The sequence below is a fragment of the Pleurodeles waltl genome, chromosome 3_1, assembly GCF_031143425.1.
Source record: "Pleurodeles waltl isolate 20211129_DDA chromosome 3_1, aPleWal1.hap1.20221129, whole genome shotgun sequence".
In the NCBI taxonomy this organism is placed as follows: domain Eukaryota; kingdom Metazoa; phylum Chordata; class Amphibia; order Caudata; family Salamandridae; genus Pleurodeles; species Pleurodeles waltl.
The window spans coordinates 554,995,281-555,020,206 of record NC_090440.1 but is presented as its reverse complement, the minus strand read 5'-3'; the positions used below and the strand labels follow the sequence as shown (position 1 = coordinate 555,020,206).

The 24,926-nt window shown below is 49.1% G+C and overlaps 1 protein-coding gene across 8 annotated transcripts in view; it reads right to left on the bottom strand.

Moving 5' to 3' along the window:
- KIF23 (kinesin family member 23) overlaps positions 1 to 24,926 on the bottom strand; it is a 177,695-nt gene that overhangs the window by 52,815 nt on the left and 99,954 nt on the right. For all 8 annotated transcript variants that reach the window (XM_069222930.1, XM_069222933.1, XM_069222931.1 and 5 more), the window contains one exon: positions 14,042 to 14,209. In XM_069222930.1, the coding sequence (XP_069079031.1) occupies positions 14,042 to 14,209 (168 nt within the window). The remainder of the gene's footprint in view (positions 1 to 14,041; positions 14,210 to 24,926) is intronic.

The window sequence follows — 24,926 nt, the reverse complement described above, 5'->3', positions numbered from 1 at the left end:
CAGTCTTTACAATGATGTGTAAAACCTCTGAACTTGTCACTTACCAGCCTCCCTAATGTGGCAAAGAGGGAAAAATAAGATAAATGAGCTCAAGATTTTTAAAAAAAAGTTGACAGGCCCTTCCTGGAAACTTCATCTTTCAAAAGAATCTGATGACTCAGCCCCTCTTCCCCTACCATCCATCAAAGGGGAGTTGACAGGCAAATCTAAATCAACAATACCTTGCTAAATGGTCTTTGCAGACGTTCTAAGGGTAGCCCTGTTTCAATCCTCCCTCTCTTCAGGGCACTGGTCTGTATCCTCTATCTCCGGGAACGCAAGCAATACACTTTGACTAACTGGAAAAAGCCATATTCCAAGTTTTGATTTACATGGCAGTTTTGTGAGTCATGGGAATGTTCCGCTACCCATGAATGCAATTTTCTGCACTTCAACTATTGTTTTGTAAGTGAATTGATTTTTTTTATTTTTTTTAAACATATGTTAAGGTTAACCAAAGCCAACCATTACTACTTCACTTTAACTTAACTTTATACACACTGTAAGGAAATGCCTCCTTGGCATGGTTGCCCCCTGACTTTTTGCCTTTGCTGATGCTATGTTTACAATTGAAAGTGTGCTGAGGCCTGCTAACCAGGCCCCAGCACCAGTGTTCTTTCCCTAACCTGTACTTTTGTATCCACAATTGGCAGACCCTGGCATCCAGATAAGTCCCTTGTAACTGGTACCTCTAGTACCAAGGGCCCTGATGCCAAGGGAGGTCTCTAAGGGCTGCAGCATGTCTTATGCCACCCTGGAGACCTCTCACTCAGCACAGACACACTGCTTACCAGCTTGTGTGTGCTAGTGAGGACAAAACGAGTAAGTCGACATGGCACTCCCCTCAGGGTGCCATGCCAGCCTCTCACTGCCTATGCAGTATAGGTAAGACACCCCTCTAGCAGGCCTTACAGCCCTAAGGCAGGGTGCACTATACCATAGGTGAGGGTACCAGTGCATGAGCATGGTACCCCTACAGTGTCTAAACAAAACCTTAGACATTGTAAGTGCAGGGTAGCCATAAGAGTATATGGTCTGGGAGTCTGTCAAACACGAACTCCACAGCACCATAATGGCTACACTGAAAACTGGGAAGTTTGGTATCAAACTTCTCAGCACAATAAATGCACACTGATGCCAGTGTACATTTTATTGTAAAATACACCCCAGAGGGCACCTTAGAGGTGCCCCCTGAAACTTAACCGACTATCTGTGTAGGCTGACTAGTTTTAGCAGCCTGCCACAAACCGAGACATGTTGCTGGCCCCATGGGGAGAGTGCCTTTGTCACTCTGAGGCCAGTAACAAAGCCTGCACTGGGTGGAGATGCTAACACCTCTCCCAGGCAGGAATTGTCACACCTGGCGGTGAGCCTCAAAGGCTCACCTCCTTTGTGCCAACCCAGCAGGACACTCCAGCTAGTGGAGTTGCCCGCCCCCTCCGGCCAGGCCCCACTTTTGGCGGCAAGGCCGGAGAAAATAATGAGAATAACAAGGAGGAGTCACTGGCCAGTCAGGACAGCCCCTAAGGTGTCCTGAGCTGAGGTGACTCTAACTTTTAGAAATCCTCCATCTTGCAGATGGAGGATTCCCCCAATAGGGTTAGGATTGTGACCCCTCCCCTTGGGAGGAGGCACAAAGAGGGTGTACCCACCCTCAGGGCTAGTAGCCATTGGCTACTAACCCCCCAGACCTAAACACGCCCTTAAATTTAGTATTTAAGGGCTACCCTGAACCCTAGAAAATTAGATTCCTGCAACAAGAAGAAGGACTGCCCAGCTGAAAACCCCTGCAGCGGAAGACCAGAAGACGACAACTGCCTTGGCTCCAGAAACTCACCGGCCTGTCTCCTGCCTTCCAAAGATCCTGCTCCAGCGACGCCTTCCGAAGGGACCAGCGACCTCGACACCCTCTGAGGACTGCCCCTGCTTCGAAAGGACAAGAAACTCCCGAGGACAGCGGACCTGCTCCAAGAAAAGCTGCAACTTTGTTTCCAGCAGCTTTAAAGAACCCTGCAAGCTCCCCGCAAGAAGCGTGAGACTTGCAACACTGCACCCGGCGACCCCGACTCGACTGGTGGAGATCCGACGCCTCAGGAGGGACCCCAGGACTACTCTGATACTGTGAGTACCAAAACCTGTCCCCCCTGAGCCCCCACAGCGCCGCCTGCAGAGGGAATCCCGAGGCTTCCCCTGACCGCGACTCTTTGAACCTAAAGTCCCGACGCCTGGGAGAGACCCTGCACCCGCAGCCCCCAGGACCTGAAGGACCGGACTTTCACTGGAGAAGTGACCCCCAGGAGTCCCTCTCCCTTGCCCAAGTGGAGGTTTCCCCGAGGAATTCCCCCCTTGCCTGCCTGCAGCGCTGAAGAGATCCCGAGATCTCTCATAGACTAACATTGCGAACCCGACGCTTGTTTCTACACTGCACCCGGCCGCCCCCGCGCCGCTGAGGGTGAAATTTCTGTGTGGACTTGTGTCCCCCCCGGTGCCCTACAAAACCCCCCTGGTCTGCCCTCCGAAGACGCGGGTACTTACCTGCAAGCAGACCGGAACCGGGGCACCCCCTTCTCTCCATTCTAGCCTATGTGTTTTGGGCACCACTTTGAACTCTGCACCTGACCGGCCCTGAGCTGCTGGTGTGGTGACTTTGGGGTTGCTCTGAACCCCCAACGGTGGGCTACCTTGGACCAAGAACTGAACCCTGTAAGTGTCTTACTTACCTGGTAAAACTAACAAATACTTACCTCCCCTAGGAACTGTGAAAATTGCACTAAGTGTCCACTTTTAAAACAGCTATTTGTGAATAACTTGAAAAGTATACATGCAATTTTGATGATTTAAAGTTCCTAAAGTACTTACCTGCAATACCTTTCGAATGAGATATTACATGTAGAATTTGAACCTGTGGTTCTTAAAATAAACTAAGAAAAGATATTTTTCTATATAAAAACCTATTGGCTGGATTTGTCTCTGAGTGTGTGTACCTCATTTATTGTCTATGTGTATGTACAACAAATGCTTAACACTACTCCTTGGATAAGCCTACTGCTCGACCACACTACCACAAAATAGAGCATTAGTATTATCTATTTTTACCACTATTTTACCTCTAAGGGGAACCCTTGGACTCTGTGCATGCTATTCCTTACTTTGAAATAGCACATACAGAGCCAACTTCCTACATTGGTGGATCAGCGGTGGGGTACAAGACTTTGCATTTGCTGGACTACTCAGCCAATACCTGATCACACGACAAATTCCAAAATTGTCATTAGAAATTGATTTTTGCAATTTGAAAAGTTTTCTAAATTCTTAAAAGACCTGCTAGGGCCTTGTGTTAGATCCTGTTTAGCATTTCTTTTAGAGTTTAAAAGTTTGGTAAAAGTTTGAATTAGATTCTAGAACCAGTTTTAGTTTCTTAAAAAGTATTCCAACTTTTAGAAGCATAATGTCTAGCACAGATGTGAATGTGGTGGAACTCGACACCACACCTTACCTCCATCTACAGATGAGAGAGCTAAGGTCACTCTGTAAACTAAAGAAAATAGCAATGGGCCCCAAACCTACCAAAGTACAGCTCCAGGAGCTTTTGGCAGAGTTTGAAAAGGCCAACCCCTCTGAGGATGGCAACTCAGAGGAGGAAGATAGTGACTTGGAGGGAAATTCCCCCCCTCCAGTCCTACTTAGGGAGAGCAGGGCTTCTCAAGCCCTGACTCCACAAATAATAGTCAGAGATGCTGGTTCCCTCACAGGAGGGACCAACAACTCTGAAATCACTGAGGATAACTCCAGTGAAGAGGACATCCAGTTAGCCAGGATGGCCAAAAGATTGGCTTTGGAAAGACAGATCCTAGCCATAGAGAGGGAAAGACAAGAGATGGGCCTAGGACCCATCAATGGTGGCAGCAACATAAATAGGGTCAGAGATTCTCCTGACATGTTGAAAATCCCCAAAGGGATTGTAACTAAATATGAAGATGGTGATGACATCACCAAATGGTTCACAGCTTTTGAGAGGGCTTGTGTAACCAGAAAAGTGAACAGATCTCACTGGGGTGCTCTCCTTTGGGAAATGTTCACAGGAAAGTGTAGGGATAGACTCCTCACACTCTCTGGACAAGATGCAGAATCTTATGACCTCATGAAGGGTACCCTGATTGAGGGCTTTGGATTCTCCACTGAGGAGTACAGGATTAGGTTCAGGGGGGCTCAAAAATCCTCGAGCCAGACCTGGGTTGACTTTGTTGACTACTCAGTGAAAACACTAGATGGTTGGATTCAAGGCAGTGGTGTAAGTAATTATGATGGGCTGTACAATTTATTTGTGAAAGAACACCTGTTAAGTAATTGTTTCAATGATAAACTGCATCAGCATCTGGTAGACCTAGGACCAATTTCTCCCCAAGAATTGGGAAAGAAGGCGGACCATTGGGTCAAGACAAGGGTGTCCAAGACTTCAACAGGGGGTGACCAAAAGAAAGGGGTCACAAAGACTCCCCAGCAGAAGGGTGATGAGACAACCAAAACTAAAAATAGTAAAGAGTCTTCTACAGGCCCCCAAAAACCTGCACAGGAGGGTGGGCCCAGAGCCTCTTCACAAAACAATGGGTACAAGGGTAAAAACTTTGATCCCAAAAAGGCCTGGTGTCATAGCTGTAAACAGCATGGACACCAAACTGGAGACAAGGCCTGTCCCAAGAAAGGTTCCACTCCAAACTCCCATCCAGGTAACACTGGTATGGCTAGTCTCCAAGTGGGATCAACAGTGTGCCCAGAGCAAATCAGGGTCCACACTGAAGCTACTCTAGTTTCTGAGGGTGGGGTGGATTTAGCCACACTAGCTGTCTGGCCGCCTAACATGCAAAAATACAGACAGCAACTCTTAATTAATGGGACTAGAATAGAGGGCCTGAGGGATACAGGTGCCAGTGTCACCATGGTGACAGAGAAACTGGTTTCCCCTGGCCAATACCTGACTGGAAAAACTTACACAGTCACCAACGCTGACAATCAGAGAAAAGTACATCCCATGGCAATGGTTACTTTAGAATGGGGAGGGGTCAATGGCCTGAAACAGGTGGTGGTCTCCTCAAATATCCCAGTGGACTGTCTGCTTGGAAATGACCTGGAGTCCTCAGCATGGGCTGAGGTAGAGCTAAAAACCCATGCAGCAATGCTGGGTATCCCTGAACTGGTGTGTGTGAAAACGAGAGCACAATGCAAGGCACAGGGTGAAAAAGTAGAGCTGGAGTCTGGAAAAATGGCCCAGCCTACCAAGAGAACAGGAAAGTCAGTTGGGAAACCAACTACAACACAGCAAAAGAAAGGGAACCTCTCTTCTCAGGAAGAAGTTCTGCCCTCTGAGGGAACTGAGCCTTTGGAGCTTGAACCTTATCAGGTTGAGCTCTTAGGCCCAGGGGGACCCTCAAGGGAAGAGCTGTGTAAGGGACAAGAAACCTGTCCCTCTCTTGAAGGCCTTAGGCAGCAAGCTGCTGAAGAGTCCAAAGGCAAGAAAAATGGAACACATAGGGTCTATTGGGAAGATGGGCTCCTGTACACTGAGGCCAGAGACCCCAAACCTGGTGCCACTAGGAGAGTGGTAGTGCCTCAGCTGTTCAGAGAGTTCATCCTAACATTGGCCCATGACATTCCCCTTGCTGGACATTTGGGACAAACCAAGACGTGGGAGAGGTTAGTCAACCACTTCTACTGGCCCAATATGTCCAACATGGTTAAGGAGTTTTGCCTCTCCTGCCCCACCTGTCAAGCCAGTGGTAAGACAGGTGGGCATCCAAAGGCCCCCCTCATTCCACTTCCAGTGGTGGGGGTGCCCTTTGAAAGAGTGGGTGTGGACATAGTTGGTCCACTGGAACCTCCCACAGCCTCAGGAAATATGTATATCCTGGTAGTAGTGGATCATGCTACCAGGTATCCTGAAGCTATTCCCCTTAGGTCGACTACTGCCCCTGCAGTAGCCAAGGCCCTCATTGGTATCTTTACCAGAGTGGGTTTCCCTAAGGAGGTGGTGTCTGACAGAGGTACCAACTTCATGTCAGCATACCTAAAGCACATGTGGAATGAGTGTGGAGTGACTTATAAATTCACTACACCTTACCATCCACAAACTAATGGCTTAGTTGAGAGATTCAACAAGACATTAAAAGGCATGATCATGGGGCTCCCAGAAAAACTCAAAAGGAGATGGGATGTCCTCCTGCCATGTCTGCTTTTCGCTTACAGGGAGGTACCACAGAAGGGAGTAGGGTTCTCACCCTTTGAACTTCTGTTTGGTCATCCTGTAAGGGGACCACTTGCCCTTGTTAAAGAAGGCTGGGAGAGACCCCTCCATGAGCCTAAACAGGACATAGTGGACTATGTACTTGGCCTTCGCTCTAGAATGGCAGAGTACATGGAAAAGGCAACCAAAAACCTTGAGGCCAGCCAACAGCTCCAGAAGTTTTGGTATGACCAAAAGGCTGCACTGGTTGAGTTCCAACCAGGGCAGAAAGTCTGGGTTCTGGAGCCTGTGGCTCCCAGGGCACTCCAGGACAAATGGAGTGGCCCTTACCCAGTACTAGAGAGGAAGAGTCAGGTCACCTACTTGGTGGACCTGGGCACAAGCAGGAGCCCCAAAAGGGTGATCCATGTAAACCGCCTTAAGCTCTTCCACGACAGGGCTGATGTCAATCTGTTGATGGTAACAGATGAGGATCAGGAGGCAGAGAGTGAACCTCTCCCTGATCTTCTGTCATCAGACCCAAAAGATGGTACAGTAGATGGAGTGATCTACTCAGACACCCTCTCTGGCCAACAGCAAGCTGATTGTAGGAGAGTCCTACAACAGTTTCCTGAACTCTTCTCCTTAACCCCTGGTCAGACACACCTGTGTACCCATGATGTGGACACAGGAGACAGCATGCCTGTCAAGAACAAAATCTTTAGACAGTCTGACCATGTTAAGGAAAGCATCAAGGTGGAAGTCCACAAGATGCTGGAATTGGGAGTCATTGAGCGCTCTGACAGCCCCTGGGCTAGCCCAGTGGTCTTAGTCCCCAAACCTCACACCACAGATGGAAAGAAAGAGATGAGGTTTTGTGTGGACTACAGAGGGCTCAATTCTGTCACCAAGACAGATGCTCATCCAATTCCAAGAGCTGATGAGCTCATTGATAAATTAGGTGCTGCCAAATTCCTAAGTACCTTTGACTTGACAGCAGGGTACTGGCAAATAAAAATGGCACCTGGAGCAAAAGAAAAGACAGCATTCTCCACACCTGATGGGCATTATCAGTTTACTGTTATGCCCTTTGGTTTAAAGAATGCCCCTGCCACCTTCCAAAGGTTGGTGAATCAAGTCCTTGCTGGCTTGGAGTCCTTTAGCACAGCTTATCTTGATGATATTGCTGTCTTTAGCTCCACCTGGCAGGATCACCTGGTCCACCTGAGGAAGGTTTTGAAGGCTCTGCAATCTGCAGGCCTCTCTATCAAGGCATCCAAATGCCAGATAGGGCAGGGAACTGTGGTTTATTTGGGACACCTTGTAGGTGGAGGCCAAGTTCAGCCACTCCAACCCAAGATCCAGACTATTCTGGACTGGGTAGCTCCAAAAACCCAGACTCAAGTCAGGGCATTCCTTGGCTTGACTGGGTACTACAGGAGGTTTGTGAAGGGATATGGATCCATTGTGACAGCCCTCACTGAGCTCACCTCCAAGAAAATGCCCAAGAAAGTGAACTGGACTGTGGACTGCCAACAGGCCTTTGACACCCTGAAACAGGCAATGTGCTCAGCACCAGTTCTCAAAGCTCCAGATTATTCTAAGCAGTTCATTGTGCAGACTGATGCCTCTGAACATGGGATAGGGGCAGTTTTGTCCCAAACAAATGATGATGGCCTTGACCAGCCTGTTGCTTTCATTAGCAGGAGGTTACTCCCCAGGGAGCAGCGTTGGAGTGCCATTGAGAGGGAGGCCTTTGCTGTGGTTTGGTCCCTGAAGAAGCTGAGACCATACCTCTTTGGGACTCACTTCCTAGTTCAAACTGACCACAGACCTCTCAAATGGCTGATGCAAATGAAAGGTGAAAATCCTAAACTGTTGAGGTGGTCCATCTCCCTACAGGGAATGGACTTTATAGTGGAACACAGACCTGGGACTGCCCATGCCAATGCAGATGGCCTTTCCAGGTTCTTCCACTTAGAAAATGAAGACTCTCTTGGGAAAGGTTAGTCTCATCCTCTTTCGTTTGGGGGGGGGTTGTGTAAGGAAATGCCTCCTTGGCATGGTTGCCCCCTGACTTTTTGCCTTTGCTGATGCTATGTTTACAATTGAAAGTGTGCTGAGGCCTGCTAACCAGGCCCCAGCACCAGTGTTCTTTCCCTAACCTGTACTTTTGTATCCACAATTGGCAGACCCTGGCATCCAGATAAGTCCCTTGTAACTGGTACCTCTAGTACCAAGGGCCCTGATGCCAAGGGAGGTCTCTAAGGGCTGCAGCATGTCTTATGCCACCCTGGAGACCTCTCACTCAGCACAGACACACTGCTTACCAGCTTGTGTGTGCTAGTGAGGACAAAACGAGTAAGTCGACATGGCACTCCCCTCAGGGTGCCATGCCAGCCTCTCACTGCCTATGCAGTATAGGTAAGACACCCCTCTAGCAGGCCTTACAGCCCTAAGGCAGGGTGCACTATACCATAGGTGAGGGTACCAGTGCATGAGCATGGTACCCCTACAGTGTCTAAACAAAACCTTAGACATTGTAAGTGCAGGGTAGCCATAAGAGTATATGGTCTGGGAGTCTGTCAAACACGAACTCCACAGCACCATAATGGCTACACTGAAAACTGGGAAGTTTGGTATCAAACTTCTCAGCACAATAAATGCACACTGATGCCAGTGTACATTTTATTGTAAAATACACCCCAGAGGGCACCTTAGAGGTGCCCCCTGAAACTTAACCGACTATCTGTGTAGGCTGACTAGTTTTAGCAGCCTGCCACAAACCGAGACATGTTGCTGGCCCCATGGGGAGAGTGCCTTTGTCACTCTGAGGCCAGTAACAAAGCCTGCACTGGGTGGAGATGCTAACACCTCTCCCAGGCAGGAATTGTCACACCTGGCGGTGAGCCTCAAAGGCTCACCTCCTTTGTGCCAACCCAGCAGGACACTCCAGCTAGTGGAGTTGCCCGCCCCCTCCGGCCAGGCCCCACTTTTGGCGGCAAGGCCGGAGAAAATAATGAGAATAACAAGGAGGAGTCACTGGCCAGTCAGGACAGCCCCTAAGGTGTCCTGAGCTGAGGTGACTCTAACTTTTAGAAATCCTCCATCTTGCAGATGGAGGATTCCCCCAATAGGGTTAGGATTGTGACCCCTCCCCTTGGGAGGAGGCACAAAGAGGGTGTACCCACCCTCAGGGCTAGTAGCCATTGGCTACTAACCCCCCAGACCTAAACACGCCCTTAAATTTAGTATTTAAGGGCTACCCTGAACCCTAGAAAATTAGATTCCTGCAACAAGAAGAAGGACTGCCCAGCTGAAAACCCCTGCAGCGGAAGACCAGAAGACGACAACTGCCTTGGCTCCAGAAACTCACCGGCCTGTCTCCTGCCTTCCAAAGATCCTGCTCCAGCGACGCCTTCCGAAGGGACCAGCGACCTCGACACCCTCTGAGGACTGCCCCTGCTTCGAAAGGACAAGAAACTCCCGAGGACAGCGGACCTGCTCCAAGAAAAGCTGCAACTTTGTTTCCAGCAGCTTTAAAGAACCCTGCAAGCTCCCCGCAAGAAGCGTGAGACTTGCAACACTGCACCCGGCGACCCCGACTCGACTGGTGGAGATCCGACGCCTCAGGAGGGACCCCAGGACTACTCTGATACTGTGAGTACCAAAACCTGTCCCCCCTGAGCCCCCACAGCGCCGCCTGCAGAGGGAATCCCGAGGCTTCCCCTGACCGCGACTCTTTGAACCTAAAGTCCCGACGCCTGGGAGAGACCCTGCACCCGCAGCCCCCAGGACCTGAAGGACCGGACTTTCACTGGAGAAGTGACCCCCAGGAGTCCCTCTCCCTTGCCCAAGTGGAGGTTTCCCCGAGGAATTCCCCCCTTGCCTGCCTGCAGCGCTGAAGAGATCCCGAGATCTCTCATAGACTAACATTGCGAACCCGACGCTTGTTTCTACACTGCACCCGGCCGCCCCCGCGCCGCTGAGGGTGAAATTTCTGTGTGGACTTGTGTCCCCCCCGGTGCCCTACAAAACCCCCCTGGTCTGCCCTCCGAAGACGCGGGTACTTACCTGCAAGCAGACCGGAACCGGGGCACCCCCTTCTCTCCATTCTAGCCTATGTGTTTTGGGCACCACTTTGAACTCTGCACCTGACCGGCCCTGAGCTGCTGGTGTGGTGACTTTGGGGTTGCTCTGAACCCCCAACGGTGGGCTACCTTGGACCAAGAACTGAACCCTGTAAGTGTCTTACTTACCTGGTAAAACTAACAAATACTTACCTCCCCTAGGAACTGTGAAAATTGCACTAAGTGTCCACTTTTAAAACAGCTATTTGTGAATAACTTGAAAAGTATACATGCAATTTTGATGATTTAAAGTTCCTAAAGTACTTACCTGCAATACCTTTCGAATGAGATATTACATGTAGAATTTGAACCTGTGGTTCTTAAAATAAACTAAGAAAAGATATTTTTCTATATAAAAACCTATTGGCTGGATTTGTCTCTGAGTGTGTGTACCTCATTTATTGTCTATGTGTATGTACAACAAATGCTTAACACTACTCCTTGGATAAGCCTACTGCTCGACCACACTACCACAAAATAGAGCATTAGTATTATCTATTTTTACCACTATTTTACCTCTAAGGGGAACCCTTGGACTCTGTGCATGCTATTCCTTACTTTGAAATAGCACATACAGAGCCAACTTCCTACACACACAATATATTTTCATTGAAAAAAAAACCTCTCCACATCTTTACCCCTCTTTCTACACCCCTCTTTCCAATTCTACCCCTCTCTCCAGCTCAACATCCCTCTTTCTATCTTTACCTCTCTCCATCGCTCTAATTCTACCGCTCTCCAACTCGCTACCTCCACCTCTCACTCTATCCCCCTCTGTAAAGAAATGGCTCCATGTTGCAGTTACCCCCCACTTTTTGCCTGATACTGATGGTGACTTGACTAAGAAGTGTGCTGGGACCCTGCTAATCAGGCCCCAGCACCAGTGTTCTTTCACCTAAAATGTACCATTGATTCCACAATTGGCACACCCTGGCACCCAGGTAAGTCCCTTGTAACTGGTACCTCTGGTACCAAGGGCCCTGATGCCAGGGAAGGTCTCTAAGGGCTGCAGCATGTATTATGCCACCCTAGAGACCCCTCACCCAGCACAGACACACTGCTTACCAGCTTGTGTGTGCTAGTGAGAACAAAATGAGTAAGTCGACATGGCACTCCCCTCAGGGTGCCATGCCAGCCTCTCACTACCTATGCAGTATAGGTAAGACACCCCTCTAGCAGGCCTTACAGCCCTAAGGCAGGGTGCACTATACCATAGGTGAGGGTACCAGTGCATGAGCACTGTGCCCCTACAGTGTCTAAGCAAAACCTTAGACATTGTAAGTGCAGGGTAGCCATAAGAGTATATGGTCTGGGAGTCTGTCAAACACGAACTCCACAGCACCATAATGGCTACACTGAAAACTGAGAAGTTTGGTATCAAACTTCTCAGCACAATAAATGCACACTGATGCCAGTGTACATTTAATTGCAAAATACACCCCAGAGGGCACCTTAGAGGTGCCCCCTGAAACTTAACCGACTGTCTGTGTAGGCTGACTAGTTCCAGCAGCCTGCCACACTAGAGACATGTTGCTGGCCCCATGGGGAGAGTGCCTTTGTCACTCTGAGGCCAGTAACAAAGCCTGCACTGGGTGGAGATGCTAACACCTCCCCCAGGCAGGAGCTCGAACACCTGGCGGTGAGCCTCAAAGGCTCACCCCTTTGTCACAGCACCGCAGGACACTCCAGCTAGTGGAGTTGCCCGCCCCCTCCGGCCCCGGCCCCCACTTTTGGCGGCAAGGCCGGAGAAAATAATGAGAATAACAAGGAGGAGTCACTGGCCAGTCAGGACAGCCCATAAGGTGTCCTGAGCTGAGGTGACTAACTTTTAGAAATCCTCCATCTTGCAGATGGAGGATTCCCCCAATAGGATTAGGGATGTGACCCCCTCCCCTTGGGAGGAGGCACAAAGAGGGTGTACCCACCCTCAGGGCTAGTAGCCATTGGCTACTAACCCCCCAGACCTAAACACGCCCTTAAATTTAGTATTTAAGGGCTACCCTGAACCCTAGAAAGATTAGATTCCTGCAACAACAAGAAGAAGGACTGCCTAGCTGAAAACCCCTGCAGAGGAAGACCAGAAGACAACAACTGCCTTGGCTCCAGAAACTCACCGGCCTGTCTCCTGCCTTCCAAAGAACTCTGCTCCAGCGACGCCTTCCAAAGGGACCAGCGACCTCTGCATCCTCTGAGGACTGCCCTGCTTCGACGACGACAAGAAACTCCTGAGGACAGCGGACCTGCTCCAAAAAGACTGCAACTTTATCCAAAGGAGCAGCTTTAAAGAACCCTGCAATCTCCCCGCAAGAAGCGTGAGACTTGCAACACTGCACCCGGCGACCCCGACTCGGCTGGTGGAGAACCAACACCTCAGGGAGGACCCCCGGACTACTCTATGACTGTGAGTACCAAAACCTGTCCCCCCTGAGCCTCCACAGCGCCGCCTGCAGAGGGAATCCCGAGGCTTCCCCTGACCGCGACTCTCTGAAACCTAAGTCCCGACGCCTGGAAAAGACCCTGCACCCGAAGCCCCCAGGACCTGAAGGACCGGACTTTCACTGCAGAAGTGACCCCCAGGAGTCCCTCTCCCTTGCCCAAGTGGAGGTTTCCCCGAGGAAGCCCCCACTTGCCTGCCTGCAGCGCTGAAGAGATCCCTTGATCTCTCATGGACTTCCATTGCGAACCTGATGCTTGTTCTAACACTGCACCCGGCCGCCCCCGCGCCGCTGAGGGTGAAATTTCTGTGTGGGCTTGTGTCCCCCCCGGTGCCCTACAAAACCCCCCTGGTCTGCCCTCCGAAGACGCGGGTACTTACCTGCTGGCAGACTGGAACCGGGGCACCCCCTTCTCTCCATTGAAGCCTATGCGTTTTGGGCACCACTTTGAACTCTGCACCTGACCGGCCCTGAGCTGCTGGTGTGGTAACTTTGGGGTTGCTCTGAACCCCCAACGGTGGGCTACCTTGGACCAAGAACTGAACCCTGTAAGTGTCTTACTTACCTGGTAAAACTAACAAAAACTTACCTCCCCCAGGAACTGTGAAAATTGCACTAAGTGTCCACTTTTGAAATAGCTATTTGTGAATAACTTGAAAAGTATACATGCAATTGAAATGATTCAAAGTTCCTAATGTACTTACCTGCAATACCTTTCAAACAAGATATTACATGTTAAATTTGAACCTGTGGTTCTTAAAATAAACTAAGAAAATATATTTTTCTATAACAAAACCTATTGGCTGGATTTGTCTCTGAGTGTGTGTACCTCATTTATTGTCTATGTGTATGTACAACAAATGCGTAACACTACTCCTTGGATAAGCCTACTGCTCGACCACACTACCACAAAATAGAGCATTAGTATTATCTCTTTTTACCACTATTTTACCTCTAAGGGGAACCCTTGGACTCTGTGCATGCTATTCCTTACTTTGAAATAGCACATACAGAGCCAACCTCCTACACCCTCTCCCTATCTATGCAACCTTTCATCTCCTCCAGAGCTGGGCTTTCTGCAATCCTGCCCTTCGAACACAAAACACATGACTCTGATCCCACCACCTTCCAAAGAGATCAATAGGCTCCAGGGAACCTCTAATAACCTCTTAGGAAAGCATTAGTTTAGAAAGCAATTGCTGAAAACAGTGCCACTTTACCATTTTTTCTGAACTCTTCAGCCAGCATTTGGCGCACCCGCAGGCGCTGCTCCAGAACTGCCATGATGCGCGGCAGAGTTTCTTCATCATTGACATCCAAAAGCTCACAAGATGGCAGAGGTGGGAAGCTCTGTATCAGCATCTCAGTGACTGACTGCTCATCGGAATCTGGAGGCAAATACAGTAATAAATGAATAATGAACAGTTGTGTACCACATGCAACTACTTTGAAAACCAATCAAGGGGCAAATGAACGAGTTACTTACCTTCGGTAACGACTTTTCTGGTGGATACATTAGCTACCTGTGGATTCCTCACCTAATGAATTCTCCCATGGCGCCAGCATTCGACGGAAATCTTCTTCCTAGCTTCTGCACGTCGACGAGGACGTCACATTTTCCCACGCGACGCCGTCTGACGTCATACAGGCAATAAGAGGTCCTCGCCGACGTGCCGACGTCAGTACCAACATTTTTTACGTGCCTGAGAACAATAATCTAATGCAATGAAAGATAAAAGCAACATCTCATAACATTGTAAACTACACATCATTGCAAGAAGATGGCTATAGATTTAATATATCTATTTCTTTTTTTTTAATCAATAAATATATACACTAAATATATATATACAAAAATAAATATATACAAATATCCATATATACATAATCTATTGCAGTCCTAAAGACCAAGAGGAGCACACTCAAGGATTACTTGGTGAGACCAAAAAGTCAACGGGGAGGCGGGTGGGGCCGTGAGGAATCCACAGGTAGCTAATGTATCCACCAGAAAAGTTGTTACCGAAGGCAAGTAACTCGTTCTTCTGATGGATACAACTACCTGTGGATTCCTCACCTAATGAATAGAGTCCCAAAGCAGTACCGCGCCCGGTGGTGGGTGCCTGTATGGTCAAACCAAGAAATCCTGCAGCACTGACCGTGCAAAATGGCCGTCCCTTCTGACCTCAGAGTCCAAGCAGTAATGCTTCGCAAAAGTGTGAAGGGACGACCAAGTTGCGGCCTTGCAGATGTCGACCACAGGAACACCCCTAGCCAAGGCCGAAGTGGCCGACTTAGCCCTTCTTTGCTAAAGAGTAACAAATTTTAATGCAAAGAACAACCCACCTGGAGAGTGTTCTCTTGTGGACTGCCTTTCCTCTCCTCTTGCCCATGTATCCGATGAAAAGCTGATCCTCCAGCCTGAAATCCTTTGTTCTGTCTATGTAGAAGCTTAACGCCCTCTTTGGGTCCAAGCGATGTAGTCTCTCTTCTTCCTTTGAAGGATGAGGCGGAGGATAGAACGTGGACAGAGTAATTGTCTGGGCCAAATGGAAGGGTGAAACAAACTTCGGAAGGAAAGCAGCCTTGGTCCTCAACACCACCTTATCCCCATAAAAAGTTGTATAAGGGGGTTTTACCGATAAAGCCTGCAACTCACTCACTCTCCTTGCAGATGTTATAGCCACCAGGAAGACTGTTTTAATAACTAAGAACCTTAAGGGGCAAGAATGCATAGGCTCAAAAGGGGACCCCATAAGGAAAGTCAGGACCAAGGACAAATCCCATTGAGGCATAACGAAAGGTTTTGGAGGGTATTTATTCATAAGGCCCTTCAAGAATCTAAGTACTATAGGAGATTTAAATAACGAAGGTTGGTCTGGAAGACAAATGAAGGCTGACAAGGCAGACAAGTAACCTTTAATAGTAGCCACTGCACAACCCTTATGCGCTAAAGACAAAGCAAAAGATAAAACATCTGACAAATGAGCACATAAGGGATCAATCTGTCTCTCTCCACACCATATCACAAATTTAGACCACCTATTAGCGTAGATAGTTTTAGTGGAGTGTCGCCTGGCCGCTAAGATAACATCCACTACATCAGGCGGGAGAGAGAAGGAACTCAGGTTGCCCCGTTCAATCTCCAGGCATGTAGGTGCAGACTCTGGAGGTTGGGGTGTAAAACCTGCCCCTGCGACTGGAGGTCTGCCCTGAGAGGGAGACGGAGCGGAGGGCACAGTGAGAGTTGGAGAAGGTCGGAATACCACACCCTCCTTGGCCAATCCGGAGCTATTAAGATTACTTGGGCCCGGTCTTGGCGAATTTTCCTCAATACTCGAGGAATCAAGGGTATGGGGGGAAACGCGTAAAGCAACTGGTCGCACCAGGTTCTCTGAAACGCGTCCCCCAAAGCTCCCTGCACCGGATACTGGAGGCTGCAGAATAACGGACAGTGCGAGTTCTCCCGGGGGGCAAACAGATCTATCCGAGGAAACCCCCACAACTGGAAGATTAGACGGACTTGATCTGGATGGAGACGCCACTCGTGGTCGGCCGAGAAATGGCGACTGAGACTGTCCGCACGTACATTCAAGACTCCGGCCAGATGATTTGCTACCAAGCAAATCCGATGGTCCTTCGCCCAGGACCATAGCCGAAGAGCTTCTCTCAGAGAAGGTACGACCCCACTCCTCCCTGTTTGTTTATATACCACATCGCGGTAGTATTGTCCGTCAGGACCCGAACCGACTGACCGCAAAGGGATGGGAGGAAGGCCTTGAGAGCCAGACGTACAGCCCGTAACTCCAACAGATTGATATGAAAAATCTGTTCCTCTGGAGACCAAAGCCCTTTGATCTCCAGATCCCCCAGATGAGCTCCCCACCCTAGAGTGGAAGCATCCGTTATGACCGTTGTCACTGGTGGCGACTGCGTGAACGGCCTTCCTTGGGAAAGATTGTCGCCCGCAATCCACCACTTCAAGTCCGTAGCAGCATCTCTGGAGATCTTGACAGAACCTTCGAGATCTACTTTGTGTTGAGACCACTGCCTTCGGAGGCACCACTGAAGAGCCCTCATGTGCCAGCGAGCATGCGTGACCAACAGTATGCAGGAGGCAAACCGACCGAGCAGACGAAGGACCTTGACGACTGGAACGACCGCTCCACTTCGAAACATTGGAACCAACTCCTGAATATCTTGAATCCGCTGAGGCGGAGGAAAGGCTCGATCCAATGTTGTATCCAATACTGCCCCTATGAACAGGAGGCGTTGAGGGCTCTAGGTGAGATTTGGGCACGTTCACCGAAAAGCCCAGATCGAACAACAACTGGGTTGTCGACTGTAGATGATGCAACACAAGCTCCGGGGACTTGGCTTTGATCAACCAGTCGTCCAGGTAAGGGAATACTGCTATCCCCTTCCTTCTGAGCTCTGCCGCAACCACCGACATCACCTTCGTGAAGACTCGAGGTGCTGAAGTAAGACCAAACGGGAGGACCGCAAACTGATAGTGCTGCGACCCCACCACAAACCGGAGATACTTCCTGTGCGACTTGAGAATCGGGATGTGAAAATAAGCATCCTGCAAGTCGACAGACACCATCCAATCTCCCTTGTTCAACGCCAAAAGCACCTGAGCTAGGGTCAGCATCTTGAACTTTTCCTGTTTGAGGAACCAATTCAAAATCCTCAGGTCCAGGATTGGTCGCAATCGACCATCCTTCTTGGGAATCGGGAGGTACCTTGTGTAACAACCTTGACCCTTTTCCTGCTCTGGAACCAACTCCACCGCGCCCTTTGAAAGGAGGACTTGAACCTCCTGTTCTAACAACAGGAGGTGTTCTTCTGAACAATAAGATGGGCAGGGCGGGATGGGGGGCGGAAACTCCCGAAAGGGAAGGGTGTAGCCTTTTCCCACAATGCTGGTAACCCAGGTGTCTGATGTGATGACTTCCCACCTGTGAAGAAAATGCAGTAACCTTCCCCCTACAGGAGAGGAGTGAGTGGGAATTGGTGGAAGCCTAAGGCTGCTTCCCCTGCTGCACCCCTCCAGAGGACGAGGAAGAGGCAGAGTGCTGCTGAGAGGCTCCCCTGGTACGGACCCTACCCCTCCCTCTAATTGATCTAAAGGTGAGAGAGGAGGTAGGTTGTTGGAATCTCCCCCGAAAGGAAGAGGAGGATGAGCCACGACCAAATCCTCGAAACCTCCTAAAAAACCTGGAGGAGGCAGAAGAAGCAGCTTGCAGTCCTAATGACTTGGCCGTGGCCCTGCTCTCTTTAAACCTCTCCAAGGCCGAATCTGCTTTGGCACCAAAAGGTTTGTCCCCATCAAACGGGAGGTCCAACAGGGTCGACTGCACATCCGAAGAGAACCCTGAGTTGCGAAGCCAAGCCTGTCTCCTCGCAACCAACGCCGTGCCCATCGCTCTAGCCACCGAGTCAGTTGTATCCAACCCAGATTGGATAACCTGGGTTGCAGCAGCCTGAGCATCCGACACGAGATTCAAGAGTCCTTGAGGAAGCTCTGTATGCAATGATGTTATCTCGTCCATAAGAGCATAGATGTACCTCCCCAAGATACACGTAGCGTTGGTGGACTTTAACGCCATGCTACAAGACGAAAATACTTTCTTCGACTGTGAGTCCAACTTTTTGGAGTCTCTGTCCCCCGGCACTGTTGGAAAAGATCCAGGCGCAGATCTAGCAGAACAGGAAGCCTGGACCACCAAGCTCTCCGGCGTAGGGTGTCTGGACAGAAAGCCAGGGTCAGATGGTGCAGCCCGATACCTCCTGGCCACAGACCTATAAACAGCTGAGGAAGATACCGGCTTCTTCCAGACCTCCAATACCGGTTCAAGCAAAGCCTTGTTAAATGGTAAAAGAGGCTCTGCCGAAGTAGAGGCCGGATGTAAGACCTCAGTTAGTAAATTTTGTTTCGCCTCAGCCACCGGCAAAGGCAGTTCGAGGAAGTTAGCCACCTTCCTTATTACAGCATGAAAAGTGGCTGCCTCCTCAGTACACTCCCCTGGAGATGACAAGTCCCATTCAGGGGAAGTATCAAGGCCACTAGCTGTATCCAGTCCATGAAGACCCTCGCCAGAATCCTCAATTTCTCCTTCCTCCAGGACCCGTTGATATTCCTGTTCCTCCAAGAGACGGAGAGCACGTCTCCTAGAATGTAACCTCTCCTCAATACGCGGCGTCGACATGGCGTCTGCAGAAGTCGAGGAACGACGCTGATCGCCGGATCCATCCGACGCCATGTCAGGCACCACAGGAAGCTTCGACGCCGAGCCAGGAGCCGGATGAAGAGAGGTGCGTCTCGGAGTCTCAGATGGTCCTGCCAGGGTCACTGGCTGAAACCCCGAAGTCGATGGAGCCGAAACCTCCGGGGCCGAAACCTCTGGAGCCACCAGAGCCGACACTGGAGCCGACACCGGCGCCGAGCCCACATTCCCCAAGGGGAGAAAGGGCATGAAGGGTGCTGGCCGTAGCGGCGCCGGAGCACCCAAGCTGAAAGCCAACGGGCCCAAAGGACGAGTCGGAGCACTGCCTGGAGCCATCTGCTGGAAGATGGTAAACATCGCATTTAAAAATGCGGTATTATCGGCTCCAGGGGCCGGGAAAGCCGGATACTGGGGTGCCTGGATCGAAGGCGACCCCGACGTCTGCCCAGGTGAAGTCGGCGAAGCCGGAGAAGGCAACGGTGTCGATGGATGAGGAGTGACTGTAGGACTGACCTCCCAAGTCTTCCGACGCCGAGCCGAAGGCGACCTCGATCGAGACCTCTCCTTGCTCGAATGGCGCCGTGAGTCCCGACGGCGCCGGGAGTCTCGATGACGTCGATGAGACTTCGGCGAGGAGGACTTTCTATGATGTTTCTTCTCCTTTCTCTTCGACTTGGCCATAAAGAGTTTGGCTTCACGCTCCTTCAGGGCTTTCGGATTCATGTGTTGACATGAATCACATGTGGCCACGTCGTGGTCGGAACTTAAGCACCACAAGCAGTCGGAATGTGGGTCAGTAACGGACATAGTAACCTCGGAGAAAAAACACGCAGCAGAAAAACACACTGTAACTTCGAAAGCAACAGTAGCTCCCTCAAAGATAACCGTTTCGAATGGCACGGAAAAAAGGGAACTGACGTCGGCGAGGACCTCTTATTGCCTGTATGACGTCAGACAGCGTCGCATGGGCAAATGTGACGTCCTCGTCGACGTGCAGAAGTTGGAAGAAGATTTCCGTCGAATGCTGGGGCCATGGGAGAATTCATTAGGTGAGGAATCCACAGGTAGTTGTATCCATCAGAAGTTACTTGTTCAGGGGCACAGCTTGGTCAGTAAGTTTGGGGAGAGCTTCAAATTTCCAGACGAACAATAAAATGCATCATATGATAAACAGGGTACACAAGAGGGGCTTAAAAGGCAGTGGGAAGGGAGAGGAATGTAGATGGGTAAGAGTGCTAAGTGAGACAGAAAATGTACAACCCCCCCACCTCCCAACCCTTGAAAAGTTAGAACAACCATACGCTTCCCCTCCACTAGCTCTATGGTCTTTGCATTAACACCTGCTAAACTCCTCGCTGAGCTCTTCTATTGCAAACTATACTCAAGCGGGTCTCACGAAAAGCAAAACATGTTAAACTACAAAAGAAAAGTTACTCAACTGTAACATAAAAGTTAGCTTACCTGGCAGAGTAGTTGTATAGCTTGAATGCTTTTCTGCACTCACACACTGCATTATCCCACCATTTAGTGGCTGGGCATGGAATAGATTTCTCCCTTTGCTTTTTTTATCTCGAGCTCGCGAGCATCCTGACGTGTTGTAATCTATCTAGGCTTTTAACCACGCCCATCGCATACCCATCACTTTCACTCGTTCATTGGCTTGCCTTTCAAAAATCTTTTCTTCTCATTGGTAAATGCTTTACGTTTGTCCCTCCTTGGGGCAGTTTTGTTACCGCCTTGGCCATCAACCTTGTTACATGGATATTTGCACTTTTGCCAATATGTTTTTTCTTTTGTGTCTCTCCTTCGGGCTCATGGCAGCAGTGGCGCTTTGAATCAGCTTGCTTATGTCAACTGTTTTACTTTTCGTTTTCAATTTGTGTGGTAAGAAAAGTCCAGTTAGGAAATTACAATGCTAATAGCTCTAACTCAAGCAAATGCGAGACCCATGGCATTGCAAATGCTGTTTTTTAAATTTATTTTTTTTCTTTTAAAGGGTTGAGCCTGCAAAATCTGCATTAGCGCATATGCCTGGCTTGCAAGACACTATTATTTACAAAAAGGGCTTGAAGCCCACCCGTTGCTTATCATTTAATGTCTTCCGTGTCCTGCTGCTTTGCAGCCTGCTTCAATGGACAATGTTGGCCAAAACGTCACTTCCAACCGTTACTGCAGAGCAGGGTACAAGCACAGATTAATTAATCTCAATCAGTGACCCTCTGCTGCTCCAGACGAAATGTATTCATCCGTCCCACTCCCTGTGCCTGCTGTTCCCTCCATAGTGCTTTTTTTATATTTTCACATAAGAACCTGTAAAGGCACTTCCTGGATTGAGGAGGTGGAGGAAAACGAAAGCTTTGGTCACCTGTTTGAGAGTGGGCATTCCAATTTACCAGCTGCTAATGCTTTCTGCTGCATTCCCTGGCATCCCATGGACACTTTTCTTGGCCTGAACACGTCAATGAGAACACAGTTATTCTGCTGGCTAAATGAAATTATTAAATAAAAAACGAGAGCGACCAAGTAACAGTTCACAATTGCGGAAAAAAAAAATCCCAGATCCCTCTGAAATCACTCAAGGTGCACAGTTTGGAGATTAAATATGCTATGGGCTCCTCTGGCCCTAACAGCACTTTTTTGAGCCCACTATGCTTGATATGCTAAGATCTCTTGTAAAGTGCACACGCTGTTGAGGGCAATAACGCCTGGAGTAAGCAGCACTTGGAGATATGTTATTTTACGTGTACAAATAGCCCAAAGGAGTATGTTTGTTCTCATTGGGCACCCACTTCTAAACAATGGTGGACTGAGGCTACTATATATGAAAGGAGATGCGAGCCAGAGGATACGCTGCATAAAACAAGCAGATGTGTTGGTTGCTGGTCACGACCTCAACTCTATTAAATGGTGTGGTCTTGGGTACATGGCGTTCTTTTCCATGTACACTAATTTCATTGCATAGAAGACACTGGAGCGCGTATGTCCCATAGGTTACATAGAATCTTGGCCATTCACTTAGTCAAGAGAGTTTTTTGTGCAATATTATTGTTAATATTGCGTAAAAACAGCCACCACTGCAGAACTTCGTATGTACCCCGATTTTGCCAGTGTCATCACAGGCCCTTTTCGCTACAGCATTTGCAAGTTGCCTCAATGTTTTTGCTCCTGCTTTTTGTGATGGCTGTGTAGAGAGTTAATCGGCCTCTGTTGAGGCAATAATTCAATTACAAACAAACTCATATGATTGTCAGGCATGATTCATCAAGTAGTGAACCAAGGACCTCGTGCTCACATGTGTGTGGCGAGTTGGAACAGTGACACTTTATGTAGTGGTTGAGCTGCTGCATCTTAGTTTCCTCTTCCCTCGGTTACACTGTGATATGGCACGGTGTGTAGTCTGTGGAGTACTGTGTGCTTGCCTTCAGGCTCAGCCCCACCGCTATTTCAAGGGTTGTCGCAGCTCCAGGGTGTATGGCAGCCTAAGGCTGATGCTGGTCTGCTGGCTACGCCCTCAGGTAAGTTTAATTAGCTAATTCACTAATTGGGGCCAAATTTATTTTGGCACCCAAGCCGATTTTCTGTTCCAGTCATATTCTCTCTTGCTCTTTATTTCCCTTTTTTCACTCTTTTACGACATGGGTTCATACTACATGCCTATTTGATGCCTACATTATTACGACCCACTTATGAATCCTGTCCAACTCAGGAAAGCGGGTTGAAGTACTTGCACATCATCTTAATACCGATACCCTGGGTGGTTATTTTACTGGATGGGGTAAATATCCCCTATCCTAGGTTTTGCAGGTGAAAACGTGATGTTTACCTCACCTAATTCTGGGAATATTAAATTTATTGCACATCTCCCCCAAAACGTTTTGTGCAATGTAATGTGGCAAAAATTACAGGAAAGGAGGTGGTGAGAGAGAGAGACTGCAGTGTACAGGCACGCTTGGATACTGAGCATGTGCCATTCTATATCCAGGCTTAAATATTAATCACATAGTAGCTTTCATAGTTCAGTGCATCTTACATAGTAACTTCCCATTTTGGCAATTCGATCTTTAATTATTTGTTATACCATTCTCCAATGGATATCTGTACGAAAGTACCCTCTTTCTTGGCATGGTTACCCCCATTGTCTGCCTGTTGTCAGTGTGTTTGACTGTGTTCACTGCGACCCTGCTAACCAGGACCCCAGTGATTATGCTCTCTCCCTTTAAACTTGGTTACTTGAACCACATATATGGGGGCATCAGTATGCCAAATGTGGGGTGTAAGTCCCTAGTATATGGTACCCAGGGCATTGGGGTACCAGGGGACCCCCATGGGCTGCAGCATGTATTATGCCACCCATGCAAAGTGTATCTGCAGGCCTGCCATTGCAGCCTGCGTGGAAGGGTGCATTCACCCCTTTCACTACAGGTCACTGCACCAGGTCATTATAAGTCACCCCTATGGCAGGCCCGCCTAGCGCAGAGGGCAGGGTGCAAGTACCTGTGTGCGAGGGCTCCCCTGCACTAGCAGAGGTGCCCCCCACAAATTCAAGTTCCATTTTCATGGACTTCGTGAGTGTGGGAACACCATTTTATACGTGTGCTGGACATAGGTCGCTACTTATGTCCAGCTACATAATGGTAACTCCGAACCTAGGCATGTTTGGTATCAAACATGTCAGAATCATACCCAAATACTGTTGCCAATATTGAAAGTATGATTCTGTGCACTCTGAGGGCTCCTTAGAGGACCCCTGGCATTGCTCCTACCAGCCTTCTGGGGTTTTTCAGTGCAGCCCAAGCTGCTGCCACCCCTCAGACAGGTTTCTGCCCTCCTGCTGCTTGAACAGCTCAAGCCCAAGAAGGCAGAACAAAGGATTTCCTTTGGGAGAGGGAGGGGTAAACACCCGCTCCCTTTGGAAATAGGTGTTAAATGGCTTGGAGGAAGGGTAACCTCCACAAGCCACTGATATGCTTAGAAGGGCACATTTGGTGCCCTCCGTGCATAGACCAGTCTACACCGGTTCAGGGAACCCCTCCCCCCAGTCAGTCTCTGGCGCAAAACTGGACAATGGAAAATAGAGTGACCACTCCCCTGTCCATCACCACCTCAGGGGTGGTGCCCAGAGCTCCTCCAGAGGGTCCCTTGATTCTGCCATTTTGAATCCAAGGAGGCAGAGGCCTCTGGGAGCAACTGAGTGGCCACGTCAGGCAGGTGACGTCAGAGCCCCCGACTGATAGGTGGTCACCTGGCTAGGTGACCAATCCCGTTGTCAGGACTATTTAGGGTCTCCCTCTTGGGTGGGTCCTCAGATTCGGCTTGCAAGATTCCAGCAGAACTCCTCTGCAACCTCTACTTTGACTTCTGGCCACTGAAACTGCGACTGGACCCGCAAGGAACCGACAATCTGCATCCCTTCAAGTCAGTCTGCTACCAAATCCTGGTCGGTAAAACTCATCATGCTCAGATGGACTCAGACGGAAGCTCAAACTGTCATGACATTTACTAGTGGGTATTGCCTCGAACTACAATTTTGTAGTAGATTGTCTCAGTTTGTCATTTCATCAATTATAATGAAAAAATATAAGTAATATCAGCACATTTTTTTTTTTATAATAGGGCTGGCATAGATATAAGGGAAAAAAATGAGGCATAGGGTAAAGGGGTTAAGAATAAGGGGTTAAGCACAAGGAATTTAAGGTAAGGCAGTCAGGGTTAAGTGTAAGGGGTTAAGAGTGTAAACTTAAGTAGTTAAGTGTAATGGGTTAAGGGCAAAGAAAAGGTTAGAAGCTCTTAAGGGTGTAAAGGTAAGAGTACATTTAAATGAGTTTTAGGGTAAGCCGACAAACGGAAAACAGGTTAAGGATGTAAAAGCAAAGTGGTA